This window comes from Cynocephalus volans, chromosome 2 (genome assembly GCF_027409185.1).
Source record: "Cynocephalus volans isolate mCynVol1 chromosome 2, mCynVol1.pri, whole genome shotgun sequence".
NCBI classification, from domain to species: Eukaryota; Metazoa; Chordata; class Mammalia; order Dermoptera; family Cynocephalidae; genus Cynocephalus; species Cynocephalus volans.
This window is the reverse complement of record NC_084461.1, coordinates 198,108,081-198,134,276: the sequence shown is the minus strand read 5'-3', so window position 1 is coordinate 198,134,276 and position 26,196 is coordinate 198,108,081. Positions and strand designations below refer to the sequence as shown.

Sequence of the window (26,196 nt, the reverse complement as noted above, 5' to 3'; positions counted from 1 at the left end):
TGCCCCATCCCCAGGCCACCCTTTTCTCAGCTCCAGGCAGACTGTTCTCATTGGGTTCCTGGAGGGTACCAGATGCCTTCCTGCTTCTGGGCTTTTGTGCCTCCTGCTCTCTCTGCCTCGAACACTTTTCCTTCCCCTTCCTGCCCAGTACCTTCCCCTGCCTAAGTCACACTCTCTCATCTCAGCAGAAGCTCCTGCTTTTGGAACCTCTTCCCTTGCCTTGCAGACAAGCTCTTTGGGTGGCATGCCACGAGATCCTCTTTCGTGGTGATTCTCCTGGTTGTGCCTTTACGTGTGTCTATGATTTTATTTGCTTCCTGGTGAGATTGTAAACCCACAAGAGTGGGGCTGGGCCATTCTTGTCTTGTTCGGTCCCTGTCTTCAGCAGCCAGTACCTCACCTGGCAGGTGCCCTGGAAATGTTCGCTGGTGAAAGAGTGAATGTTTGAAGAAGGCACAGCAGGAACAGAAGGGAAAGAGGATAGAATTCCATCTGTGATGGTGGCAGGGCCCCAGGACCCCAGAGAGATAGACAGTGGACTTCAGCAGTTTTTGCAGGGATAATTTGAGTAAGACACGGCTGAACAAATCAGCCCGATGGGCTTTTGAGACAGTGGAGCACGTTGTCCATTGGAAGTGGACAAGATGCTCCTCTTACCTCCCTCCAAGGCAGGGGCTGATCTGGAACCATTCGGGCCGGTTTTGCCTGTGCCAGCAGGTTAACCACATCAAAAATTTGGTTTGGCTCAACAGGCATTAATTGAGCACCTACAGTGTGCCAGGCACTGCAGACTAGACGTTTTCTGGGCCAGCACCCCCAGAGGGCCCTGGTGTTTGATCGTCTGAGCCTTTCCCTGACTGGGGGAAAACAAGTGCACAGACTTTGCTCAAATGTAGTTTCCTCCCTGAAGCTGTTCCTAGATCAGACGACTCTAATGCCGTACACCTGCCCTTGACTTTGGGATCGAGTTGTGTGGGCTTTGGCACAAAACCAGAGATGTAGTTATTATATGTGCACTCTAATAGTATTGGCTGGAATTCCCCAAAGACCCAGATGCCCCAACATGTGATAAGTTTGAGAACTGCTGACCCTCTTGGGGACTTTTTTTAGGCTTCTAATTCCACCAATCCAAGAGGGTAGCCAGCTAATTGATTCACCCGGCCAGCTCCACCTATTACAAATCTAGCTTGGCGTCAGGCAGACTGCGGTTGAACACTGTGTCTCACCGAGCTGTGTGACTTCAGACAAGTCACTCCACCTCTCTGATTATCTTAAGGAAAACAAATGGTTATCCTGCACAATAGATCCAAAGTGCTAATCACAGCTCCTGCTTCAGTAACGGTAACCCAGTCCCCATCTTTAGCCAGTAGAGTTATAAACTCACCATATAGCATAGTGCCAAGAGCAAATTCTGCTTGAGACATCCTGCCCCCCTTGGTGACCTGGTCAGCTCCTATTCAGCCTACAAAGTCCTAGTGCAGATGTCCCCTTCTTCTTGCTATCCCTCTCGTCGGTCTCCATCCCAGAAGGTGTCCTCTCTGAACTGCCTTCCAGATGTGACTTATCCTGATTCTGAGATTCTAGCAGTTACATCTTGATTTAAAAGACTTTTTATTTGGACTGAACACTCCTGTCTCCCCCAAAGCCCTTCCCAAGAGAACCCAAGTCTAGAGAAGTAGTTTTGTTGTTTATTTCTTTGTTGCATTTTAGTTCTCTAGGAGGGGACACACAGATTTAAAAACAAGCCCACAAAAAATAATTAAATAAAAATAAAAACAAGCCTACAGCTCTAAAAAACCAAGCAGTACACTGTGACAGTCAGTTAGGTCCCCTGACTTAGGATCTTAGGGTTTCTGGAGGGAAATTCTGCGTATAGAGAGAGAGAGTATGAGGATTAGGAGCTCAGGCCCCAAAGTGAAGCCACCCCAGGTCCTAAAAGTGTGAACTTAAGGTGTGACCAAGCCTCAGTTTCCTCACCTATAAAAGGGAGTAGTAAGTGATGGGAAAGTCAATGAGATTATGCATGAAAAGCAGCGTCTGTCATCAGTTGTGCACTCAGTAAATGCTAATGACACAGGAAAACACTCATTGTGACTTATTAGAAATCACTTCCTCTTCCCTACAACACACCCTAACATTTCCATTCTTACCTTCTTCAACCCCTATGTTGGCATTAGAAAAATATTTAGGCTGGTGGGTTAGCTCAGTTGGATAGAGTGCAGCCTTGTAACACTGAGGTCACAGGTTTGGATCCTTGGACCGGCCAGCCATTAAAAAAAAAAAAATCACCTAAAAAGTGATTCCCTTGCTCCCCAAACACACACAAAGTCCTCAGGAGCGTTCTCATTGGATCAGGGAACAGATGATACGCTAATTCAGCCTGGGTCATGCTGCCGATGACCTGGAGACTTCTCCCGTTTGGAAAACACCTGCCCCTGCTGTCACCCCTCAGCAGCTGGTGGCTGGAGGCGCAGGATGCTGAAGTGAGTCTAGGGGGAGCTGTTCCTGATGTGGTGATCTGCCTGTCCCACTTGGGCTGACTGATCCTTAGGGAATGGCCCTGATGCCTGACCAGGGCAGAACCAACTGTGAGTCTATTTCTGTCTATTGGTGGAGGAAGATGCTCACAGCGGAAGCCGTGCTCATGGGCCCCTTCCTCGTTCTTTCCATTTTGGTTCAAATAAGAAGGGGAAGGTTGTATTTAGTCCTGGTGATTAAACAGATCTTGGTTGATTTTCACAATACTTCTGTGAGGTGGGCAAGCCTGGGTATCTTCCCTCCTTTTCTAAATGCGGACACTGAAGTTCAGAGAGGGGACATGGTTTGTCTGAAATAACACTCTCTGTTGGCGGCAGAGTGTCCTGGAGCAGTGGCTCATCCTGCCTGGGGCTCTCTGAGTGTAGATTGTGAATGGCCATTGCTAATGTCTAGAGCCCAACTGTGCCTGGTACCACGCTTGGTGTCCTGCGGGATGATCTCATTGACCTCTTGATAACCCCCTGATGTAGGTACCATCCTTAACCCCATTTTGTGATGAGGAGACTGAGGGTCAGAGAGGGTGTTTATCTTGCCCGAGGCTCACCCAGCTTGTGGATGGCAGAGTTGAGATGTGAACCCAGGTTAGTTGCTAGAGGACCAAACAAGGTGCCCAGTGACAATCGATTTTTTGCTGCAAATGATGCCTTGGTGTAGAAGGAACACTGGCCTGGAGCTGGGCGTCTTGGTTCCCGTCCTGGCTGTGTGGCTAACTTCACATGTGACCTCTCGGCCTCTGTTTACTCATTGGTACAGCAAGGACACTGGATTGATCCACATTTCCCCAAGTTAGGCTGCAAATTGGAGCAGGCAGCTTTTGAGAAACACCAGGAGCTGTGACAGGCTGGGCCCCACAGCCAGGGTGCAGGTTAAGGCATCTACCAGCCAGCTCTTTGTGCCCTGGCAGCCATACTTATCTCACTTCTATCTGTTTAATTATCTCTGAATTTGCAAAAGGGCATTGCACCACCTTCTTGCTAGCTGGAGGGTCCTTGATCACCCACTGTTTGCCGTGACACTGTTGTTTCTCTTTTCATCCTGTCCAACCTGGCCAAACCCAAGTTGCACTGAGCCTTGCCCTCCCCCTAGAGGGCAGGTATCTGACAGGTAAGTACGTAGAGACAGGAGGCTGCCCCAATCCTGTTTTCCTGAATAGTCGAGGCTGTCGTGATTATGGGCGCAGTTAAAATCTACTCCAGAGATGCAGAGTTGAGCAAGGGGGCGATTGCATAAACAGCAAAGTAGGCTTTCTGAGTACAGGAATGTGCCAAGCCAGAGGGAGGTGGCCCTAGGGGCCGATGAGCCCCTGGTTGTGTAGATAGCCTCAAGTACCTAAGCTTGAGGTCAGGTGAGGGCTGAGCCAGAACCTTCACAAAAGACTTACATTTGCAGGTGACAGATAAGGGCGTGCTGCCCGGCTAACTTGGGAAATGCTCAGCTCACCCGAGTGGGAGCATTGGCTGGTCCAAGCCCCTCCCCCGTGGCCTGGTGTATGCCACCAGCCTCCTGCTGAAAGGTGACACTCCGCGGGCTGGGTTCCCTTAGTCACCCTTCAGGCGCCTGTCAGACTCACATGAGAATGGAGCTGGAGGCTGAATCCCCAGTGTGGGTAAGTGGCAGCAAGCTCTCAGGAGTTGGTGGGAGGAAAACTTGAAGTGCTCGAGGGGATTGCTGGACACTGACATTCTCTGTTTCCGAAAGACCTCGCCAGGTGCGGGGACGTGTGTATGGTGGGGAAAGCCAGAAAACAAACTCATGACTCCCACCCCTCTCCTGCCCTTCATTGGCCACTGGCCAGCAGTTGTTGGAACCAAATGGTTTCCTGCATTCATTATGGCAAGGGCCATGGCTGCTCTGGTACCAGGCAACTGTTGCTTGTGTTCAGTTTGCAAGAAATAAAAATAGCCTTGGCTGGCATCTGGTTTTCAGATCAGCTGGGTTATTTCAGTGAAGGGCAATGGCTGGGCATGATAGGGTCCACCAGGTTTTATTGGAAGGACTCCTCTGGCCTTTGCTGCTCATGGAATCGAACTACATGAACAGTGCACATTCTAGACCACTGGCCACGCCTGGCATTGTTAGGTTACACGTCGGTCTGCTGCTCTGTCTTAAAGGTACACAGCTGGGTGTCTGTCTGGTTTTAGGATCGTATCTAGGTGCTCTTGTACCACCTTCTGCCCTCTGGAATTTATTTATATCAATTTGCGGTGGCAGGGCAGTGGGAAAGCAACGGGTGTTGGGCCTGGATTTGAGTGAGAGTGGGTTACTGAGCTTCTGTGAGCCATGGTTTACCAAGCTGTAAAATGGAAAAAAATAATGACAATAGCAATAATAATACCCACTGAGTTATTCTGAGGATTGGAGAGGGGGGCATGGGGGATGGGTGGAAGGGGAGAGGAGTCTTGGAAGCTTCGAGGCACTCAACAAACTTGATGACTTGTGTATGTCAGTGGTATATACATATATATGTTTTTCCAAGAGCAACCGCGAGGCAGGAAAATGTGGCAAGAATTAGTAGCCCCATTTGATAGATGAGGAAACTGAGGCTCAGAGAGTTTCTTTGGTAGCTTTCTCAAACACTTCCCCATTTGTCTCTATGTGCTCACTTGGGAAAAGTTCTCTTGTGGTGACTTTTGGGTCACATGTCATTACTCTGCAAAGAAAAGGAAAGACCCTGAGGTTATTCATCCAGGAAATCCTGGCAAGGTAGTTTGGGACTATGAGACCCACTGGTCACCATTAGAGTAACAGCAGATCTTAAAGAATTTGCAGAATGAGAGAGGCAGACAAAATGGGGAGAAGAGCCAGTCACTCTGTTCATTAGAGCTTCCGATGCAGAGATGTCAGCTTCACCCACCTTCCCTCTGTCACCTGCCATGTGTGCGTCTAACCATCTTGCCCATCCACCCATCCACTCAACCCCTCTCTCTGTGCACTGCCAACCCATCCTTCTATCTATGGTCCCAATCAGCCATCCATTCATCCATCCAGCCAGGATTTCCTGAGTAAGTTCTCGAAGAGTTTACATAAGGCAAAACTTGTGTAATTTGATTGGCTTTCCAACTGGAATCAACGTAAAGAATGTGTTCTCAGGCTTCATAAATCCCAAACCATTGTAGCATTTTTAATTTATTTTTATTTTTTTTTGCAGCTGGCCAGTCGGGGATCCAAACATTGTAGCGTATTTTTTCTTTGATGCTGTTCTGTTATTTTCCCAGCAACAACTCAAGTATTTTATTTTTTATTTGGGGTAGAAGGACGCCCAGCATATCGATTTTATACACTTGCTGTTTCTGATATCTCACAATTTCAAATGTGCCCATTTAAAAATTGCTAAAAATTGGCCACATTTGTGTAATGTATTGTCCTTGGCACTGTCCTTCGGAACTGCTGTGGACAGTTCATTCCCCTGCCGTTCCTGAACACAGTTTCAGAAATAAGACCCTAAGCTCAAAATTCCAGCTCGGTCCACGCCGTCAGCTGGTGCTCAGTGTGTGTGCATGGGTCTATTTGTTCATTCAGCACATGGCTTTTGAGCACCTGCTGTGTGCCAAGCACCAAGCTGGGCACAAGGATCCGGAAATGAATGACGCTGGTCCAGGTCCCCAAGGGCCACCCAATTGGTGGGGGAAGACAGACAAGTGAACAGCCTGTTTTCATGCTGTCATCTGTACCCACTGGCTAACTAAGCCAGCCAGGGTGGGCTGAACAGAGAGCCCCTGAGGAAGGGGGCCGTGGAGTTTCGAACGCACTTGGCCAGTGTGACCAGCACAGGGCGTGAGAGGGAATGGCCACTCAGCAGAGGTTGGGTCTGGAAGGGCCCATACACCTCCCTCCTGCCTGGGGAGGACATAGAACTTTAACCTATTGGACCCCTGGGGAAGCCAGAATAGCTTTTGCAACATTTTTCGTGATGCCAACTGCTAACTACTGATTTCAGAATTTTTCCTGAGGGCATGTGTGAGCCAGCTATTTCAGAACTCTGACCTTTCTTGCTGATGCTTTTTAAGCTTTTCTTGAGAATTTACTGTGTGCAAGAGAAATAATAATAGTAAGAATTAGACCTTGACTCCAGAAGCTCCCAGTTCACCATTTAGAAGCAGGAGTGAGGCAGGGAGGCAGGAGCATAGGTGTTAAGATGAGAGATTCTCAACCCAACTGAGGACAGTTTTGCCCCCTACAGGACACTCGTCAGTGTCTGGAGACATTTTTGTTAGTCACAGCTGAGGAGATGGTACTGGCCTCTAATGGGTAGAGGCCAGGGACGCTGCTCAATATCCTATGATGCACAGGACAGCCCCCCCCCCCCCAAAGAATTCTCCAGCTCCAAACGTCAATATTGCCATGGCAGAGAAACCCTGGGGTAAGAACAAGGCTTGGGCATCAGTAACCCTAGAGCATGTATTTGTCTGAGTCCCTGTTTTCCATTCTTTTCGGATATACCTGGGAGTGAAATTTGGGTCACATGGTAGTTCTATGTTTAACTTTTTTTAATGAAGAAAAGGCGTAACAAATTTTGTTTGATTATAGGTTTACATGACACAGGAGCCTTCAGAATGAAGACCTCTCTATGTTCAACTTTTTAAGGAACCACTAAACTGTTGTCCTCAGCAGCTGCACCATTTTAAATTCCCACCAGCAATGGTCAAGAGTTCCACCTTCTTACATCCTCACCAACACTCGGAATTTTCATTCTTCCTTTCTTTCTCTCTTCCTCTCTTCCCTTCCCACCCTCCCTCTCTCTCTCTTTCTTCTTTGGGTGACAGCCATCCTAGCAGATGGGAAGTGGTATCTCACTGTGGTTATGACTTGCATCACCCTAATGACTAAAGATGTTGAGCATCTTTTCATCTGCTTATTGACCATTTGTATGTCTTTGGAGAAATGTCTATCCAAATTCTTTGCCCATTTAAAAATTGGGTTGTTTGTATTTTCGTTGCTGATTGTAGGAGTTCTTTATATATCCTGGACACTAGACCATTATTAGATGTATGGTTTGCAAATGGCTCTCCCATTCTTTTTTTTTTTTTTTTCTCCTTTGGTGGCTGGCCCATACAGGGATCTGAACCCTTGGCCTTGGTGTTACAACACCACGCTCTAACCAACTGAGCTAACTGGTCAGCCCCTTTTTCACTTTCTTGATAGTGCCCTATGATTCACAAAATTTTTTAATGTCAATAAAGTTCAGTTTATCTATTTTTTCACATGTTGCTCATGCTTTTGGTGTCATATCTGAGAATCCATGGCCAAATCCAAGGTCATGAAGATCCACCCCTATGCTTTCTTCTAAGAGTTTTATGGCTTAACCTCTTATGTTTAGATCTTTGATCCATTTTCAGTTAATTATTGGGCATGAAATAGGGGTCCAAATTCATTCTTTTGTATAGTGAAATCCAGTTGTCTCAGCACCATATGTTGAAGAGATTATTTTTTCCCCATTGAATGGTCTTGATATACTTGTAAAAAGAAAGTTGGCCATAGATATATGGGTTTATTTTTGGACTCTTAATTCTATTCCATTGATCTATATATGCCTACTTTTATACCAAGTACCACACTGTTTTGTTTACTGTAGCTTTGCAGTAAGTTTTGAAATTGGGAAATGTGAGTCCTCCAAATTTTTTTTCTTTCTAAAAATTGTTTTAACTGTTTGGGGCCCCTGGCAATTCCGTATGAATCTGTATATTACTTTGGGAAGTATATGGCCATCTCAACAATAGTAAGTCTTCCAATCCATGAGCATGGTGTGTCTTTCCATTTATTTAATTCCTCTTTGATTTCTTTCAGCAATGTTTTGTAGTTTTCATTGTACAAGACTTTCACCTCCTAGTTAAATTTATTCCTAGGTATTTTATTCTTTTGGATGCTATTATAAATGGAACTGTTTTCTTAATTTCCTTTTCAGATTGTTTAATGGTGGTGTACAGAAACACCACTGATTTTTGCATATTGATCTTGTATTTGCAACTTTGCTTAATTTGTTTGTTACCCCTAGTACTTGAGGGTTTTTTTGTTGTTATTTGTTTTTTGTTTGTAGATTTTTTGGGATTGTATATATATATAGGACTATGTCATTTGCAAGTAGAGATGGCTTTACTTCTTTCTTTTCAGTTTGGATGCCTTTTAGTTATACTTATTGTCTAATTGCTCTGGCTAAAACTTCTAGTACAATGTTGAATAGCATTAGTGAAAGTGGGCATCCTTGTCTTGTTCCTAATCTTGGGGGAAAGCTATCAGACTTTCACCACTGACTATGATGTTAGCTGGGGTTTTTTCATAAACACATTTTATTATGTTGAAGTTCCCTTTCTGTTCATAGTTTTCTGATATTTTTATAGTGAAAGGGTTCTATTTTGTTTAATGCTTGTTCTGTAACAGTCGATATAAACGTGGTTTTTCTCCTTTATTCATTAATGTGTTGTGTTACATTAACATTGAACCACCTTTGACTGACTTTCCTTTAAAAAGAAATTTGATGATCTCGAAAGAAAAAACCTTCTTTTTCTACATATTACCTAGAAGATATTCTTGCCAACATTTTGGCAAATTCTCTTGCCCAAATTGTGCAAGAAGTACTTGTATCATGTAGTTCCAGGAAATCTTGAGAACTTTTCCTGTTCCCTTAAGAACATTGTGCTGAACTTTAAAAAGAAAGCCTTTTATATACCTGATTGATCTGCTTGAGCTTTGTGGTCCTGTGGTAATGCTTCTAGCACATAATTGTGACAAAATTGGTTCAGAAATTTCACATGTTCAGGTCCCTCTATCTAAGCAATATTTCCTTTAAATAGCAATTACCTACTCTTTAATAGAGCCGAGTTAGTGTGATAGAAAGAGCTCTGGGTCAGAAATCAGAATATCTGAATTCATTCATTCAACACACACTTGTTCAGTGCTTACTATATATCACACACTGTTCTTGGCCCTGGAACAGAACACATTCTCTCCGGTCTTGTCGAGCTACCATTCTAATTGTAAGCATACCCCTTGTCAGGTGTACTATACTATGAAGTAAAAAACAAAACAAAACTATGCTATGAAGAAATAAGGTAGGTTGCCCTTCCTCTCTCCATGGCCATGACTATGGTAATGATAATAATAATAATAATAATATGATGATGATGGTGGTGGTGATGATGGTGAGCTTGTGGTGATGGTGGTAATGGTGATGATGATGATGGTGATGATGGTGATGGTGGTGATGGTGATGATGGTGGTGATGATGGTGATGATGGTGATGGTGGTGGCAGTGATGGTGATGATGATGATGGTGATGATGGTGATGGTGGTGGTGATGATGGTGGTGGTGATGATGTAGTGATGGTGATGATGATAGTGATGGTGATGATGATGGTAATGATGGAGGTGATGATGATAGTGATGGTGATGATGATGGTGATGATGGTGATGGTGGTGGCAGTGATGGTGATGATGGTGGTGATGATGATGGTGATGATGATGATGATGGTGATGACAGAAGCAACAACCCCCTTATATTTATCAGGTTGAATGTAGTTGAGTCTTTTTCTTTTTAATCACAGCTTTATTGAGATATCATTCACATACCATAAAAATTCATTCATGTAAAGTACAAGTCATTGTTTTTTAGTATATTTACAGAGTATGTAGCCATCACTACAACCAGTTTTAGAACATTGTTGTGACCCCCATACAGAACGCTTGTGCCTTTTAGTCATTACTCCCATCTCACTAGCCCCTAGCAACCACTAATCTTCTTTCTGTCTCTATGCATTTGCCTGTTCTGGACATTTCATATACATGGAATCATATAATATGTGGTCTTTCATGACTGGCTTCTTTCACTTAGCATAATGCTCTCAATCAAGGTTCATCCACATTGTAGCATATATCAGTGCTTCATTCCTTTTAATGGCAAAATAATATTCCATTGTATGGATGTACCACTCTCTGTCCATTCATCAGTTAACAGGTATTTGGGTTGTTTCTACTTTTAGACATTATAAATAATGCTGCTGGAACAGAGTCCTTTAACATACATTATCTTATTTAATTCTCTCTTATATGCATGTTTATGATTTATGTTGGGCATATGTTAGTATAACTAAATTAGAGGCAGGAAACTGGGATCTTGAGGGGTTAAAGAACATGCCCAAGGCCACAGAGCATGTCATGGGCAGAGCTGGGAGTAGAACCCCATCTCTACTCTCTGTCTAGTGCTTCTCGAATATACAGAACCCCAACTGCTCCTTGCCCCACTAGCTCCTTTAGGAGAGAAATAACTCATTATGTAGATCCTAAAAGGTCTCTCCCTTTCTTTTTTCAGGTTTTTTGAATGATCTTGTTTCTTTTTGTATCTTGTCTGATTTTCTCCTGCCTGACCTTTTCCTGGTTAAAAATCCGGGGGAAAATGACGGATTCCAAGCCAGTCACCAAGAATAGATCAGAAACCAGTTTCATCCCAAGCCAGGAGCCCTTTCCAGCCTCAGACAGCTCAGAGGAGCCACTGCAGAAAAATGGCTACAGCAGCTCTCCACCAAAGACTTTGAACCAGGCCAAGCCAGCCTCCAACAAAGACCCCAGAGATGCCTGTCGGCGGAGAAACTCATTGCCACCCTCACACCAGAAGCCCCCAAGAAACCCCTCTTCTTCTAATGATACGTTGCCCTTCCCAGAACTCCAAGCCAATGAGACAGGGATTGAAGGTCCGGAGACCCTGGATACTGATGACTTGTCCTCCCCAGCCAGGGCCCAGGGCCAGCGAGCCAGATCCCCCTCCAAAGAAGACAAGAAGCGGGCACACATCAAGAGGCAACTGATGACGAACTTCATCCTGGGCTCCTTTGATGACAACTCCTCTGATGAGGATTCTGGCATGGGCTCATTTCGGGAATCTTCCCGGAAAGGCAGCCGTGCCAGCCTGGGGACCCTGTCCCTGGAGGCTGCTCTGACCACAGGTGAACCTGAGACCCATGCCCCTGCTATGAGGTAATGTACCCTTTCTTCTTGTAACTGGGGGGAGGGTGTGTTGCAGAGTTGGGGTGGGGTTTGCACCCATCCCAACCCCTTCCCCTCTTAGGCAAGCCATTTGCTGTTGACAAACTTCAAGGGTAGCTATGCAAAAAAGCAGACGACATAAGCTTTCCTTCTTTCATTCCTTCCCTCCTTTCAAAGTCATTCATTGAGAAGCTCCATGCCCTGGCTTTCTAGAAGATCTCAGCCTAGTTGGGGGGCGATGACCTTGTGTGTAACTAGTTGTAATTAAGCCAAATCAGCTAAGGCTGGCAAGGCCACGAGTGATGATGGGAGGCTGGAGGGAAGGACAGTTCTCCATGCCTCCTGAAGAGATATTCATTCGTTCATCCATCCATCCATTCATTCATTCATTCAGCAGGTAACTAATAACTGAAAAACAAGCCTTGCCCCAGCAGTGCCTAAAAAGTGGGAACTCAAATACTATAACCGTCTTCAGTCAATTAACAATTTGATTGTTAGAAATGGATTCATGTAGGTTCCTAACAGGCAAGAAGTCATCCATGCATCCCAGGAGTGCATTCGGTGGCTTTTTGTTTTGTTATTAACTTTCCCTTTCCGTATCCCCAAATTACACATGGGATACCGCAGAAAACTTGGGAAATACAGGAGAGCAGAGAGAAGGAAAGAGCCACCAACCATAACTTCAGCAGCTAGAGAGAACCTCTGCCTTCTTTCTCCTGTTCCTTCTGCCCACTTTCTCTCTCTCCAGAGGGTGGAGTCTTATGGGCTAATATTTTACACATCTCCTGGACTCTGTCTGCCAAAATGAGAAAAGTCTGGATGGGGTCTTCCATGTGCACGCATGTTACCAGTGAGCTCAGTTTGAACCTTGGTGGCTGCGAGTAGGAGGTAGGGAAAAAAGAGAAAAGGCAAGTGTTGCCTACACTGACAGGCTTCAGTGTATTTTGAGTTTCTGGAAAAGTTACAGGAAGAGAAGTTTTCAGAATCTGGCACAAAGAGTACAGCCTTTGGAGCCAGACACAGTGGCTCTGCCACCCCTCCCATATGGCCTTGGGCATGCCTTTCACCTACCACAGCCCCAGTCTCTCCTCTGTAAACTGTGGCAGGGATGAAATGGGTTAATGTTTGTAAAGCAAGCAGAATTTGGTACATAGTAGGTACTAATAAGTAGTAGATTTCTCTCCAGCTCCTCTCCTGGGCCTTTCCTTTGCCCAGCAGCACCTCCTTCACCTAACCCTCAAATTTACCAGAGCTTCCCCATTCTCCTTCTACCTCCAGTTGATATAAATTACCCATTTATCCTTTTTAACAAGGGTACAAGGCTGGTGGTAGATCCCCATTTTATAGATGAGAAAACCGAGGCTCAGGGAAGTGAAGTTTCTTTCCCAAGAAACACAGCTAGATAGTGGGAGAGCCAAGTTTCAAGGCCAGGTCTGTTGGACTGCAGAACCCATGTTCTTCCCATGCGCCGCAGTGTGCTCTCTTCTGTATTCTCCGACGTTCTTTCCCCTCCAAACTCCTTTCTTTCCGTCAGTGTGGCAATTTCATCAAGGATTGGGGGAAAACAGTTTATTAAACCAATTCACCCAGACACAAACATCAGAGGTCATGTGAGAAGTGGATATCCTAAGGAGGTTGCAAAGAGGACTCTAGAATACATTTATCACGATAGCTCCAGCAGGAAAACAAGACGGATATCATTGCTGCTGTTAAGGAGCCTACATCCCAGCAGGGAGATGAGAAATGTACAAATAAACAGGTAAACAAATAAGATAGTTTCCAGGTGTGTCCAATGCCAGGAAGGAAGCAGGATCAAGTGGAAATATCCAAGGGGATTAATTTTAGAAAGATATGGTCAGGTCAGGGAGGAACTCTCAGAAGAGGCAACTTTGAAGTTAGCCCAGAGTGGTCCAACAGAACTTTCTGCCACGATGGAATGTTCTAGAATGGTATGTTCTAGAACTGGTCTGTCTAATATGGTGGTGATTAATCACGTGTAGCTATTGAACATTTGAAATGTGCCCAGTGTGACTGAGGAAGTGAATTTTAGACTTAAATTTTAATTACTTTAAAACTTAAATAGCCTCAGATGGCTGGTGGCTATTGTATTGGACAGCACAGATCCAAAATTGATGGGTAAGGAGGAACCAACTGTGTGAATTACTTCCACTGATGCTAATTAAGAACTTATCAAGGCAAAAGTCTTGACAAAATAATAACATTGTTATTCTTCTTGGATTCCCAGGAAGTTGTGAGGATTAAATGAACTGACATTTCTAAAATACTTAGCAAGAGAATAATGCACTCAATAAATAATCAATTAAAAAATGGAGAGGGAACGGTTTCCCAATTTTTTCCCACTGTCTTCCCCCACTATTTTGAGGGGTCTTTGCTGATTTGTGTTTAAACCATAGCTTTTCTGAGTTGGTGAATTTCTTTTTCTTTTTCTTTTTCCCTCGGTGGCTGGCCGAGCATGCGTATCTGAACCCTTGACCTTGGTGTTGTAACACCACGCTCTAACCACCTGAGCTAACGGGCCAGCCCCTGAGCTGGTGGATTAATAAAAGTGAAAGAAATTTAACTATCTCTCATAGAGGAAACAAAGCTAAAATATTGAGTGAATTTTCTGCCTTTGTATCTTCATTGCATAAAAACCTAGCATTATTGGGACATCTTTTATCCTTGCCTTGCCCCAGTGAGGGGAAGGGCAGAGAGATCTTGGTTTTTATGAACTATAGACACCGACTGTAATGATGGCTGGACACTGTGGGGTCATGGGAGATTCAAAGGGCCTCCATAGGGTGCTGTGTAACTTTGGGTAGGCCCCTTCCCCTCTTTGAGTCTCCAACTTCTCATAAGTAGAATGCCACTGGCACACTGTTCTTTTGTCCCCAATATATGTGCTTTTTCAGAGTCGGGAATTTAGAATTTTAGCACCCAGGGGCAATGTGGGTAGTGCTGGTGGCTCCCAAGATACTGGCATTTCCATGAGGAACATCCCCAGCCCCAGCCAAATCCCAGAATGAGGGTCCTGCAATGAAGGGAAACCCGTATGTCTTTGCTGTTTCTAATGAACTGTAATGAGAATCTCACATCAAAGAATCTTCTGGGAATCAAGGCTTAGACACTTGAGCTAGGGCCACTGCCTCTGGTGGTTGGCCGGATGAATAAAACATGTCAAAACCTGTGTGTTCCAGCCTGTTGGAAACAACACATATCAAAATGAGGGTAAAGGCTGGCTGGTTAGCTCCCTTGGGAAAGCGTGGGCCTGGTAACACCAAGGTCCAGGGTTTGATTCTTGTACCAGCCAGCTGCCAAAAAAAAAGAAAGAAAGAAAAGAAATGAGGCTGAGCATTCTGATATCTTGTTGTAAAGCTTTTGGCTTTGCATTCTGGCATCTTTGGGGCCCTCAGTAGCCTGGTGTTTGCCAGTCCCCTGTTGACCCTTTTGCCCACACCCACTGGTAGGGTCTTGGACCAACTCTGAGGGGATGTTCAGGGGAACCCCCTCCCCATAAACACACGCACAAAAAACCTCCTCTGGCCGGAGTGTTGCTTTGTGAAGGGCCACTGCTTTTTCTCTTATACAGGGTGGTATTTAATGCCTTTTCCCCAGGGCCCAAAGGACAACGCTCAAGCAGATTTGGGGTATGTGCCACAGAGGGCTGTATCAAAAGACAGAATCACAATCAATTTATTTTATTTTATTTTATTTTTTTCTCATACCTTGATGTTTAATAACAAATTTAGTTTAAAGACTTCATTGGCTTTTACTTGCAATTCTAGAATTGGACACTACCTCATTCCATAAAATGGAATGAGTGTTCCGATGAGCTGAGCAGAGGAGGTTGGCATTATAGGCAGAAGAGGGCTGAAGAAAGCAGAAACAGGAAACAAAAAGCAGATTGGTCGTTTCAAAACTGCTGTCCTTCCAAAGGTAGAACCAAATGGGCTTTCTTGTCATGTGGACTCAGATAAACAGGTCCCCTTCTGATTGGTTGCTATGAACCTCTTGTTTCTTGGAAAACTGATCCCTTTCAAGATTCAGCTTGATTATGTGGCACTTGGCGTGATGGATCCATCCTGGTTTGGTCTGTTGGGGTATAGTACAGGAGCTCGGTCCAAAACAATGGCCTCCCATACATTTTATCTGACAGCAGTGTGGACAGGTCCTCCAGCCATTTGCCTGCAGTGTGGACAGGTCCTCCAGCCGTTTCCACTAGAGCACCGAGGAAAGGAAGCCTGACTGGGAAGACAAACATGGTGAACAGAGTCCCTGTTGGTTGAAACCAGGAAGCTCCCTTTTTTGTTATTATTATATTTTTCTGATAAGTGCTGAATCATCTGTACCCTTGGCAAATCTACCTTTGGAGTTTCTGTAAAAGAGAAGCAGGGACTAGGGGTTTGGGCTTGTCTTTCCAGACCTGACCTAATGCTTTCCCTATTTCAAAGACAGAAAGCTAAGGCTGGGAGAGGCCTGGGGTATTTAATCCAGGGCTCATTGCTCTCATGGAAACCGCAGCAAGGAAGTGACAGGTGTTTGTGGATCTGCCCTGCTCTTTGCAACTCCTCAGGGAGCCACTTGCCTCTGTTCTGCCCTGGCAGGCCACCCTCCATGTTGGCTCTTCCTGCCACCACTCTCCCTACCTGGGAGACCTGCTGGGTGCTAGGCATGGGTGGGAAGTGTGTGTATTTAAGTCTGTGGTTTGGGAGGAAGCTCCTTTCGAAGCGGTCTTCAAAGGGGCCTTCTCCTTCCTGCGGCGGCTGGCCCCACCGTCCTAGAACACTCCCAACTGCATCCCCATTCAGGGCCTTTGCCCTTGCTGTTCCCTCTGAACTGAAATACTCCCTTCCTACTCCCCAGGCCTCTCACCAGGGCCAGCATCACAGGCAGGCCTTGTGCTTAAAGGAAGCCTGTGCTTGCTTTAATGCTCTGTTGTTGCTATTTTGAAATTCTTCATAATTTTTGAACAGGGGACTCTGTTTTTATTTTGCACTGGACCCTGAAAATTCTATGGCCGGTCCTGCCTGCACTTCCGGCTCTTTGCCCATCAAAGCCACCTCCTGCAAGGGCCTTCCCTGACCCCCTCCTACCTTTAAAATATCTCCCTCCCCACCCCCAATTTGTTTATCAATCGCTCTGATTTGTTGTCTTTACAACACTTAATTACTCCTTAATATTATGTTGTTTATGTCCCTATTTGTTTACTGGGTTATTATCTGTCTCCCACACTGACTGCAAGCTCCATGAAAGCAGGGCCATATTTATAGTGGTCTCCATTTCCCCCACTGCCTAGCCTCATGCTGGTTCATGGTCGACTTTGCATGAATATTTGCTAAATGAATGAAGTGAGGAGCACAGAATTCTGCATTCCAGGGGCATGCAAATACTTGATGAATGAGTGTGGGAACGGATGGATGAATGAATGGATGGATGGATGAACGAGTGAGTGGATGAATAGGCATTTTGTTGCTGCTCTTTAGCAGCAGTAGAGTTTTCGCTTTCATGCCATTCTTTTTGCATATATCTCATGACTTTGTAGACTAATTCTGGGGCTAAACTCCAATTTTGAATTTTTCTTCTGTCTTTATTATTTTTTTTATTTTTTATTTTTTTAATTTATTATTTATTTATTTATTTATTTATTTATTTATTTATTTATTTATTTATTTTTTAATATGGTTAGGCAAACTCACCCTTCCTGCCTAACCCTAACCGTAACCGTAACCCTGACAAGGGCTGGCTGAGAATATAGATGCTTTGACTTCATGCTGTCTCTTCAAATCTCTCCTCCATCTCCTCCCCTTTGGGTTTATCTCAGGGCAGGGGTTGGGACATGGCCTTTGCTTGAATTTGGAAACAGTCCCTGAAGGTTGGAATTTTCATACATACAACCCTTAAAAACGGAGCTGATGAGAACATTACATGATGTGGCAAAATACTTGCTCACATACTCTGAAACGGAGGTTACAAAAGACAGCTGTTCAGTAAGATCCCACTTTGTTGAACAAGTGGCAGTGTGCCTAGTGCACAGTGGGACAGTGGGCCTGAGGTAAGAAACAGGTTCAAAGCCACGTCTTGCCACCTTGTTCCCCTACTAGTACTCACCTCTCACTTTTCCTCCCGGGGTCAGGTTTGCTCTGTGCTCCTCCAGGGAGTTTCTAGCACCTACTTTGAACCACTTGGGTCCCCTACTAAAGTGAGTGCCTCCAGGACAAGGAAGACCCCAGCTGCCCCAGTAAATAAACTCCTGATAAGACTAACATTTACCGAGTGCTTCTTTGTGTCTCTGTCTCATGTAATGCTCACAGCAATCTTCTGAGAGTATGAGTGCAAACAGGAACTGGGAAGCCAAAGGCTGACTTGACAACAGGGACTTTTAACAGATACAGCGGTGACCTCTGACTCACATTTTAAATTACCCATATTTTCCACCATTTCCCTATCGTGTGTGTATTCAAGCATACAACTGCTGCCATCACGTAGGGCTGCTCCATCCTAGAACTGCCGCTCTCATCGGGTGACCAAGGTCAGTGGCGAGTCCGCGATTAGCCCGTCCGGGGCGGGGCACAGTTAAGGGGGTGGGACGCGGGGGTTGGGGCGGAGCCTTTCGGGGGGGGGGGGGGGGGACGGGGGCGGAGCCTGAGCGGGTGCGTCGGTCCCCGGCACTTGCGCGCAGGGCGCATTTCGGGATGGAGCCAGCGCGTCGCGGAGTGGGGCGCCCGCTGGCTGTCGCAGTACTCGGCCCTAGGCGCTTTAGAACCACGCCTCCGCTTCGCGGTAGCGACCCGGCTGTCCTGCTGGTCCCCGGGACCGGGGTCTGCTTCAGGGTGTTAAGGGATGCATGCTGTGCACCCCTGCAGGAGCCCGGTGGGATTGGCTGGAGGGGCGGTCAGCATGAGTCCTGCCAAGTGCAAGGTCTGTTTCCCTGAACGCAAAGTAAAGTAAGTAAGCCTGCAATTTTAATGACCGTTATCTTTTACAAACTTATGCAGTCCCTCCCCCAACCCCCAAGTCATGCTGTATGTCCTCTTAGCATCCCCCTTCCCCACCCCCACCCAAAGAATTGCAGGCTTAACTTTGGCCACTGGGGGATGGAGCCCGCTTTGCAAACTCTAGCGGGCTTTGGCAGTGACGTTGGTTGGAGGAGGGCTCCCGGAGCACACAAGTGCCTCAAGATTGATCCTTTGGCAGAGGCCACACTTTCCCCCTCTTCCTCTCCTTATCCTTGAGAAAGCTGATGGTTGTGGAAGGCAAGTCTTTTTGAAGTTGAAGCCCGGTACCAATCAACGTCAGCTTGAGCAGGCATCGCATTTAGGGTCATTTTCTGAGCAGTTTAGCATAGGCATCTCTGTGACTTGAATGCTTCTTAGCCCCACCTACTTGGTTTTGTTTATTTTCCTTTTTGTCTTCATTTACTAAACTTTAAAAAAATTATCCAAGCGATACTATGTTTGTTGAAAATTCAGAAAATTATAGGGAAGCAAAAAGAAGGAACAAAAATCAGCCATAATTCCACCCCTTGTGATCTTTGTTAACTGTTGTATATCCTTGCAGCTTTGTTTTTTTTTTTTTCCATGCAGGTATGTTTTAATTTATAAACTTGAATCATACAGAACATTTTGTATTGTTACTGCTTTTTCACTCAATATTAAGTATTCTTCTATCACTGGACTCAGCAGACTATGACCGGCTGCCTGTTTTTGTATGGGCTGTTAGCAAAGAATGGTTTTTACAAGTTTAAACGACTGGAAAAAATCAAAAGAAGAATACTGTTTTGTGACATGTGAAAATTACACAAAAGTCAAATTTCAGTGTCCACAAATAAAGTTTTGTTGGAATTCAGCCATGCTCATTGGTTTATGTATATGGTTTATGTATAGTCTATGGCTACTTTTGTGTTTCATTGGCAGAGTTGAGTAGTGGAACAGAGACTAACCTGTAAAACCTGAAGTATTTACTATCTGGCCCTTAACAGAAAATGTTTGCTCTCCCCTGTTCTCCAATGTGCTTTTTACTAGGTCCTTTGTGTTCCTTTAAATGGGTACACTTTAAAATATATAAGTAATCCCCTATAAATAGTGGGTATTTGGGTGGTTCTCCTTTTTGCTATTATAAACAGCAAGGTGAAGGACACCCTTGTAGATAAGTCTCTGCCTATCCTTTGTTATTTTCATAGGATATTCCTACCTGGTCCATAAACATTCCTTGCACTCCTCCCATGCATAAGGCCTGCATCTGGGAGCAGGAAAAGTGTTTGGGAAACATAACTTCAGCCCTCCAGGAATATCTGATCCAGAGGGAGAGCCAGATGTCTTCTCAGTAATTCCAAGCCAAGGCCTACCAGTGCAACAGCAATAACTGCTAGCATTCATGGGGTGCTTTCAGTATGTCTGGCTGAGTGCTCTGTAGAGGTGACCTCATGCCATCTTTGCAACACCACCATGGCGCCCTAAGTGGGTGCTATCATCCGCATTTTACAGATAAGGAAACTGAGGCCCTCAGCGCTTGTGAGAACAGAACAGGGATTCAAACCCAGGCCGCAGCTCCCAGGGCCCACTTTGTAGGCAGCTGGATTCTGTCACTTTGACAGCACAACCTGCCCGAGGAGATGCCTTCCAAAATCTTTAAAACTAAGTGGTTCCCTCTAATGGTGGACTAGTCAGAAGACTAAGGGACTCAGCTGTGTAACTAGACTTGCGAGCATCCCAGAGAAGTGAGGGCTCTTGGAGCTGGAAATGCCTGAGAGGTTGTTTAGCTCCATGATGGGAGGTTTAGAGAAGGAAAGAGAGGTGTCCCAGCCTTGAATCCAGACACCAGAAGGGAGGCTACCTTCCAGTCCTTTGATCCTTCCACACAGCAGACTAAAGGACAGTGCAAGGGGACCCTCCTTGAAGTGCTCAAAGCTGTGGCTGAGCAAAGGGCCCACAGAGGGACAGAGGACTGAGGTTTGGGTCATGGTCTTTCTGGTGCACTCAGTCTTCGTGGACCACAGAAGTCACATTTCTTACACATTTAGGGCTCTAATCTAACTTCTCTGGCAAAAACACTGAAGTCCTAGAGTGTACCCAAATCAGGCCACATGGTCTGAAAGGATACATTTTTTCCTGATCTGTAAAGCTATTTACATGAAAAGTTTAACATCTCAATCTTGTATCAAATTTAATTGTACACTTTAATCTCAATACAAATACATTTTACAAACCACTTTAGTCCAAAAAAATAAGCTTGCCAGAATTTGGAAATTTCTGGGCAAGTTTAGGACACGCGGTGACCATATTTGTAATAATATGGATATGCTTTATTGGGTGACTGTGTCATTCCTCTCTTACATTAAAGTTAGAATTGCTGAAAAGATATAGTTAGACAATCCAGTAGAGTTATTGAGACCGCTTGGGAGGTGCTGGTCTTGCGAGCTGCTCTGGCTCAGCACAGACGTTTGCACCTGTTGATAACAGTGAAGACAGAGTTCACTTGGGAAAGAGCCCACTGGAGTCAAGAGGCATGCCCAAAGGCCTGGATCATCTGAGGAATCGGAACTCATATGTAGGTGAGGTCCCGCATGCTGATCAGTTTTCCTTGGCATCTGAATGGGGTCAAAGTTCAGAGCATGGAGAAATGAATGTGGACCAGGATGAAGAGGGATCAGAGTGGAGAAGGGCTTCTTGCAAGAGACTTGGGTTGAATGAGATGAAATAAAGTTGGGGAGGGGGAGTCAGGAGAGTCTGGTCTCAGTGAGTCCCACATTCCCCCATTGAGAGGGATGTCACCACATGGAATTCTGCTCAGAAAGAGCCAGCTGCCTGGACTGAAATGTGGGTTGTAGATCTAGCAGTGGTTCTTACCTTTGGCTGCACACTGTAATTTCCTGGGGGGATGTGGGGGCTTTTGAAAAATGTAGATGCCTGGACTCTCCCAGCCCCCCCCCCCCCCCCCCGCCAGAGGTGTTGATTAATTAGTTATTAATTAGTCTAGTCATTAGTCATATTAATTAGTCTTTAGTCAGCCCTAGAGATGCTGATTAATCACATTAATTTGTCCAGGGTGGGGCCCAGGCATCAGTTTTTTTTTTTGGTGGCTGGCTGGTTCAGGGATCCAAACCCTTGACCTTGGTATTGTAGCACTGTGCTCTGACCAATTGAGCTAATCGGCCAGCCCCATCAGTATCTTTTAAAGCTCCTGATGTCAAAGTTGAAAATGCTGCCCAGCTCAGGGAGGGCGAACTGTTTTTGTGTAAAGGGCTGGAGAGCAAATATGTCTGGCTTCGTGTCGATATAGTCTCTGTTACAACTCACCTCTGCTGTCTCCTGCACCTGTGCCACAGCTATGTAATTGAACAGCCTGGCTGTCTTCCAATCAAATATTACTTATGGACAGTGAAATTAGAATTTCCTATAATTTTTATGTGTCACAAAATAGGATTTTTTTTTCAACTGTTTAAAAATGTTAAAACCATTCTTTGCCTGTGGGAGGTACAGAAATAGGTGGTAGACTGGATTTGGCCCATGGGCCCTAATTTGCCCACCTCTGGCCTAGCCAGAGTGGTCATCCCAGGAGACATTGAGGGAGTGGGTGGCCTGAGAAATTCCCGAAGGTCCATTTATCTGGGAGCCCAATTTTGTGTTGTCTGAGAGATATGTTTTAAGTTATCAGCCTTTACTGGGCTACATGATGACCTTTCTTACTTGGTAATAATAGTAACATACAGCATTGTATATTCAGCAGTCAGGACAGCTGCTACCATCAATATTTTACAGAAGAAAAGAGAGGGTAAGGGATTTTAGGGCTGGTTAATGACGGAGCCCTAGCCTGGTGGCCCACCCTGGGTGCAGCAGCTAAAGTGTTGCTAGCTCTTTACTCCAGGCCAGGCCCAGGCAGATACTGATACTATTAATATTTCCATCTCATGAGGGAACTGAGGCACAGAATATTGAAGTAACTGTGCCACGATTACGCAGGTCATAAGTGGTAGATTCTGATTCAAAACCTGGGAGGTGGCTCTAGTCTATCAGGGATTCTCAACTGTGGCTCTGTTGACACTTGGGGCCATATAATTCTTTGTGTGGGGCTGACTTATGCATTATAAGATGTCAAGCGGCATCCCTGGTCTCTACCCACTAAGTGCCAGTAGTACACCCCCCAAGTTGTGACAACCAAATATGTCTGCAGGTATTGCCGTATGGACCCTAGGGAGCAAAATTGCCCGCATTTGGAACTTGCCTCTTATTTGAGAGGCAAGATATGTAATGCTTGTTTTTTAAGTCCACTCAGTAGAGGTGCTTCCATTTATCACAGATAGCTTTCTGCCTCAAAATTAAATTCTGAGGTCCTATAGGACTGGATTGGAAGCCCAGCTCTGCCACTTGCCAGCTGTATGCCTTGAGGTAAGTGGGCCTGTCTGAACCTCAGTTTCCTCATCGTGAGCAGGAGATACTAGCCTCCCCCACACAGGGTTGTGGGAATTCAGTGAGAAGCCTCCTGTGCCCCATCCATAGCGGGTTTTCTAGAATGTTTATTTCCTCCCTTACCAGTACAGTTCTGCTTGGTCGTGTGTTCTGGCAACTGACTGGACTTGGTGTTTGGCTGACACCTCTGTTGTTGATTGCACCCGAAGCCATTTCCAAAGTCACTGTGAAACATTTCAGGCCCCGCACTTGCCCTGCTGTGTAAGGACAGGGCTGAGCACTGGCACAGCACTTAGGATGATCATCCTTCCACAGGAGGAAATGTAGGCTCAAAGGTCAGCCTTCTAGCGCCAACACTGGTTGGCCTCCAGCATCGTCAAAAGAGAATTAGAAGAACCACTAGCCTGGAGAGTGGGCCTGAAACAAGGCCACTCCCACAGGGCTGTGTGTCCACGTGCCCAGGTTGTGGATGATGGGCTTGTCGCCTGCCTGATGGGGGGGCTCTATCACCAGTTTTTAAATCAAAATGGCAACTGCAAATGGTTTTTCCCAGGCCACAAATGGGTGTTTTTCTTTGTCGTGCTCTAGGTCAGATTGCTAGTTTTCGTGTTTGTGTATAGGGCAATGGGAGGTGTCAGGTTTTCTGAAGCCAAAGGATCAAGCCCGCCAGTCAGGGAAGGTCAGGGACAGAAGGCGGAGAGTGGTTGGATGGGGAGCCTAGGGCTTCCTGGAGCAGAGCAGGGGCAGATGAGTGGCCTGTTACCCTTCTTGGTTAGGTTAGGACATCAGCAGTTTTTGATCTCCTTGGCACTGAAGTAATAATGCAGCATTTACTGTGAATAGACACTATCTTTTACTTTCTATGCATTGACTTATTTAATCCTCACAACTTTATTTAATCCTTATTTCTATGTATTGACTTATTTAATGAGGTATGTGCTATTATCCCATTTTACACATGGGGATACTGAGTGCCTTGCCCACAGGACTCTGGAATGGCCGTGGCTTTGAGTGTCCTCATTATTAATAGCTTTTTTCTTTTCTTTTCTAAAATTTATTTTTAATTGACACATAGTACTTGTACATATTTATGGAATACTATGTGATATTTTAATACAGTATACAGTGTACAATGATCAAATCAGGTGAATCGACATAAGCTTTTAATATATCAATAATATATCATTGCAGAAAGTTATTAAAAAAACATAGGCAAAGAGAAGAAAACAGAAACCACCCATATTCAGCCACCCTGGGATAACTGTTGTTACCATTTTAGTGTCTATTTCACTAGACCAGGGTTCTGCAAATTATGGCCCTTGGGCAACATCTGCCTGTTTTTGTAAATAAAGTTCTTAACAACTGAACTTGCTTGTAATGGAATGTAATTATGATAAAAGTGTTGTTCATATTTGCAGAATGATACTGACCTTCCAAAGTACTTTTCTAAGACCTATTTCATTTCAGCAGTTTAATTTATGGGAGGCAGCGAGGGCATCTCAAGGGCCAGAAGTCACTTGTTCATTCGTTTGTTCTGTCATTCATTCAGGCACCATGCTTCAGCTCAGTTGAGTGGAGGAGGTCTTAATTGAAAATACGTATTCTGATGATGGTGGCATTTAAACATGATGGTTCTTGTCATTTCTTTTTGTTTCCCAGGCTTAGAAGTTCGTTTTTTCATCTCTGACAAGCAGCTTTTCGTGGCTCACACTGTTGGATGGGGACAAACTGCAGGTTTCTATGAGGCTTTTCCCATGGAGAAGTGTACTCATACTGCATAGCTAAAAACACCCACACTCAACATTTCAAACCCACCCCAAGAAAAAGAAGTTCTTGTGTGGAAAGAGCCCCAGGCCTGCTGACTTGCTGGGCCATTCCCTTTGCCTGGCTGGGCCTCACTGTGCCCATCTGTAAAATGGAATTCCTCTTCCCAACTGCTTATTTGCTTCCAGCTTTGCTATTTCTTGCTCAGACAATAGATGGTGGAGTGTTGGTGGCGTTCTTTGGGATCATTCAGTTCTTCACCAGACCTTTTGGCCCCCTGAACCTCCTCAGACATGGCCTCCCAAGATGCCTGGTGACATAGTCACTGGACACTCCTCTGGGTGGTTAAGCTCCAACATAATTCCTGGTAGACAGCTCCCAGCATGAATACCCCATTGCCGGGTTAACTGAATGCATGTGCATGCCTCATTCTGCTCCTGTCAAAACCCCAACAAACCACAGCAAAGAGCTTTTTTTTTTCCTTCTTCTTTAAGAGAGAGAAACCCATCAAGCCTGGGAGAACAGGAGGGGAGATTAGCACCAACATTTTGAAAGCCAGAAAGCAGATGAACAAGCAGTAACTGGCTTAACAGAACTGAGAAGCCTGAGTCCTGATGCCACAGCGAGGAAGCTGGTCACCCCCCCTGTACCCCAGATCTGCACTGCAGGTCCCCCAGAGGGCACAGGGGCTGGCAGCAGGGGTGCCCCCTATGGAATGGGGGTAGTGGGGGGGTATCAAAATAAGAAGGGTTGAGTGAAAGACTCCCAGATTCTTTCTCGTGCTCCATGTGGCTGGAGGCTACCCACTTCAACCCCAAGATAAAGCAGGTGGTTCATTCTGAAGAGAGGGAAAAGCAGAGGGTCTTGACACTGTGGACCGATGGGCTTAGCATGGGTCCTGTATCCCAAATAGGAGGGTAAGGGTCTGTATAGGTGCTGAATCCTCAGGCTCCTGGCCAACTTTTATCATCCAGGCAGAAGACCAGAAGACTTTTCCCTAGGGAATCTGACCAGTGAGGGTGAAAGACCCTAAAGATACAGGCTTGGGATCCCCAACACACAGCCCTCCCTAAATCATCCTACGTTGATCTCATGGTCCAGCCCCACTACATGCTCAGCTTTTTGGTTCCCATTCAAAGCAATGACATAACCAAGGCTTACCAAACATTTGGGGACAGTTTCTTGTGAAGTATGCATAAAGCAAATGTACTTCAAAGGGCCTGGTTTTCCAAAGCCTTGCAGTTTCAAATATTGACCTTGCAAAGGACAGGAAATTTTCCCCAGGCTATATATTCTCTGTTGTAAGATAAAGAATTGTAACACAGCAAGGTTGCTGGCTCAAAGACAGACAGTTTACTGATTGATATGTAAAGATACTGGGAAATTGCTGTAAGAAGAGAATGTTTGCTAAAATCAAGCTTTTGTTGCAAATTGCATTATAGGATGTCACCTTACTGAATGTTACCAGCTTCTATTGTTAAACTTGTTAAACTGTACTTAGAAAAAACCCCACCTA

The 26,196-nt window shown here is 45.3% G+C and overlaps 1 protein-coding gene across 2 annotated transcripts in view; it reads left to right on the top strand.

The window, feature by feature from the left end:
• ACACB (acetyl-CoA carboxylase beta) overlaps window positions 1-26,196 on the top strand; it is a 117,506-nt gene that overhangs the window by 8,334 nt on the left and 82,976 nt on the right. Inside the window, exons 1-2 of one of the 2 annotated variants that reach the window (XM_063088083.1) lie at window positions 4,069-4,144; window positions 10,841-11,502. In XM_063088083.1, the coding sequence (XP_062944153.1) occupies window positions 10,850-11,502 (653 nt within the window). In that variant the 5' untranslated portion in view covers window positions 4,069-4,144; window positions 10,841-10,849. Of the gene's footprint in view, window positions 1-4,068; window positions 4,145-10,840; window positions 11,503-26,196 lie in introns of those variants that run through there. The other variant, XM_063088084.1, reaches the window with a different exon arrangement.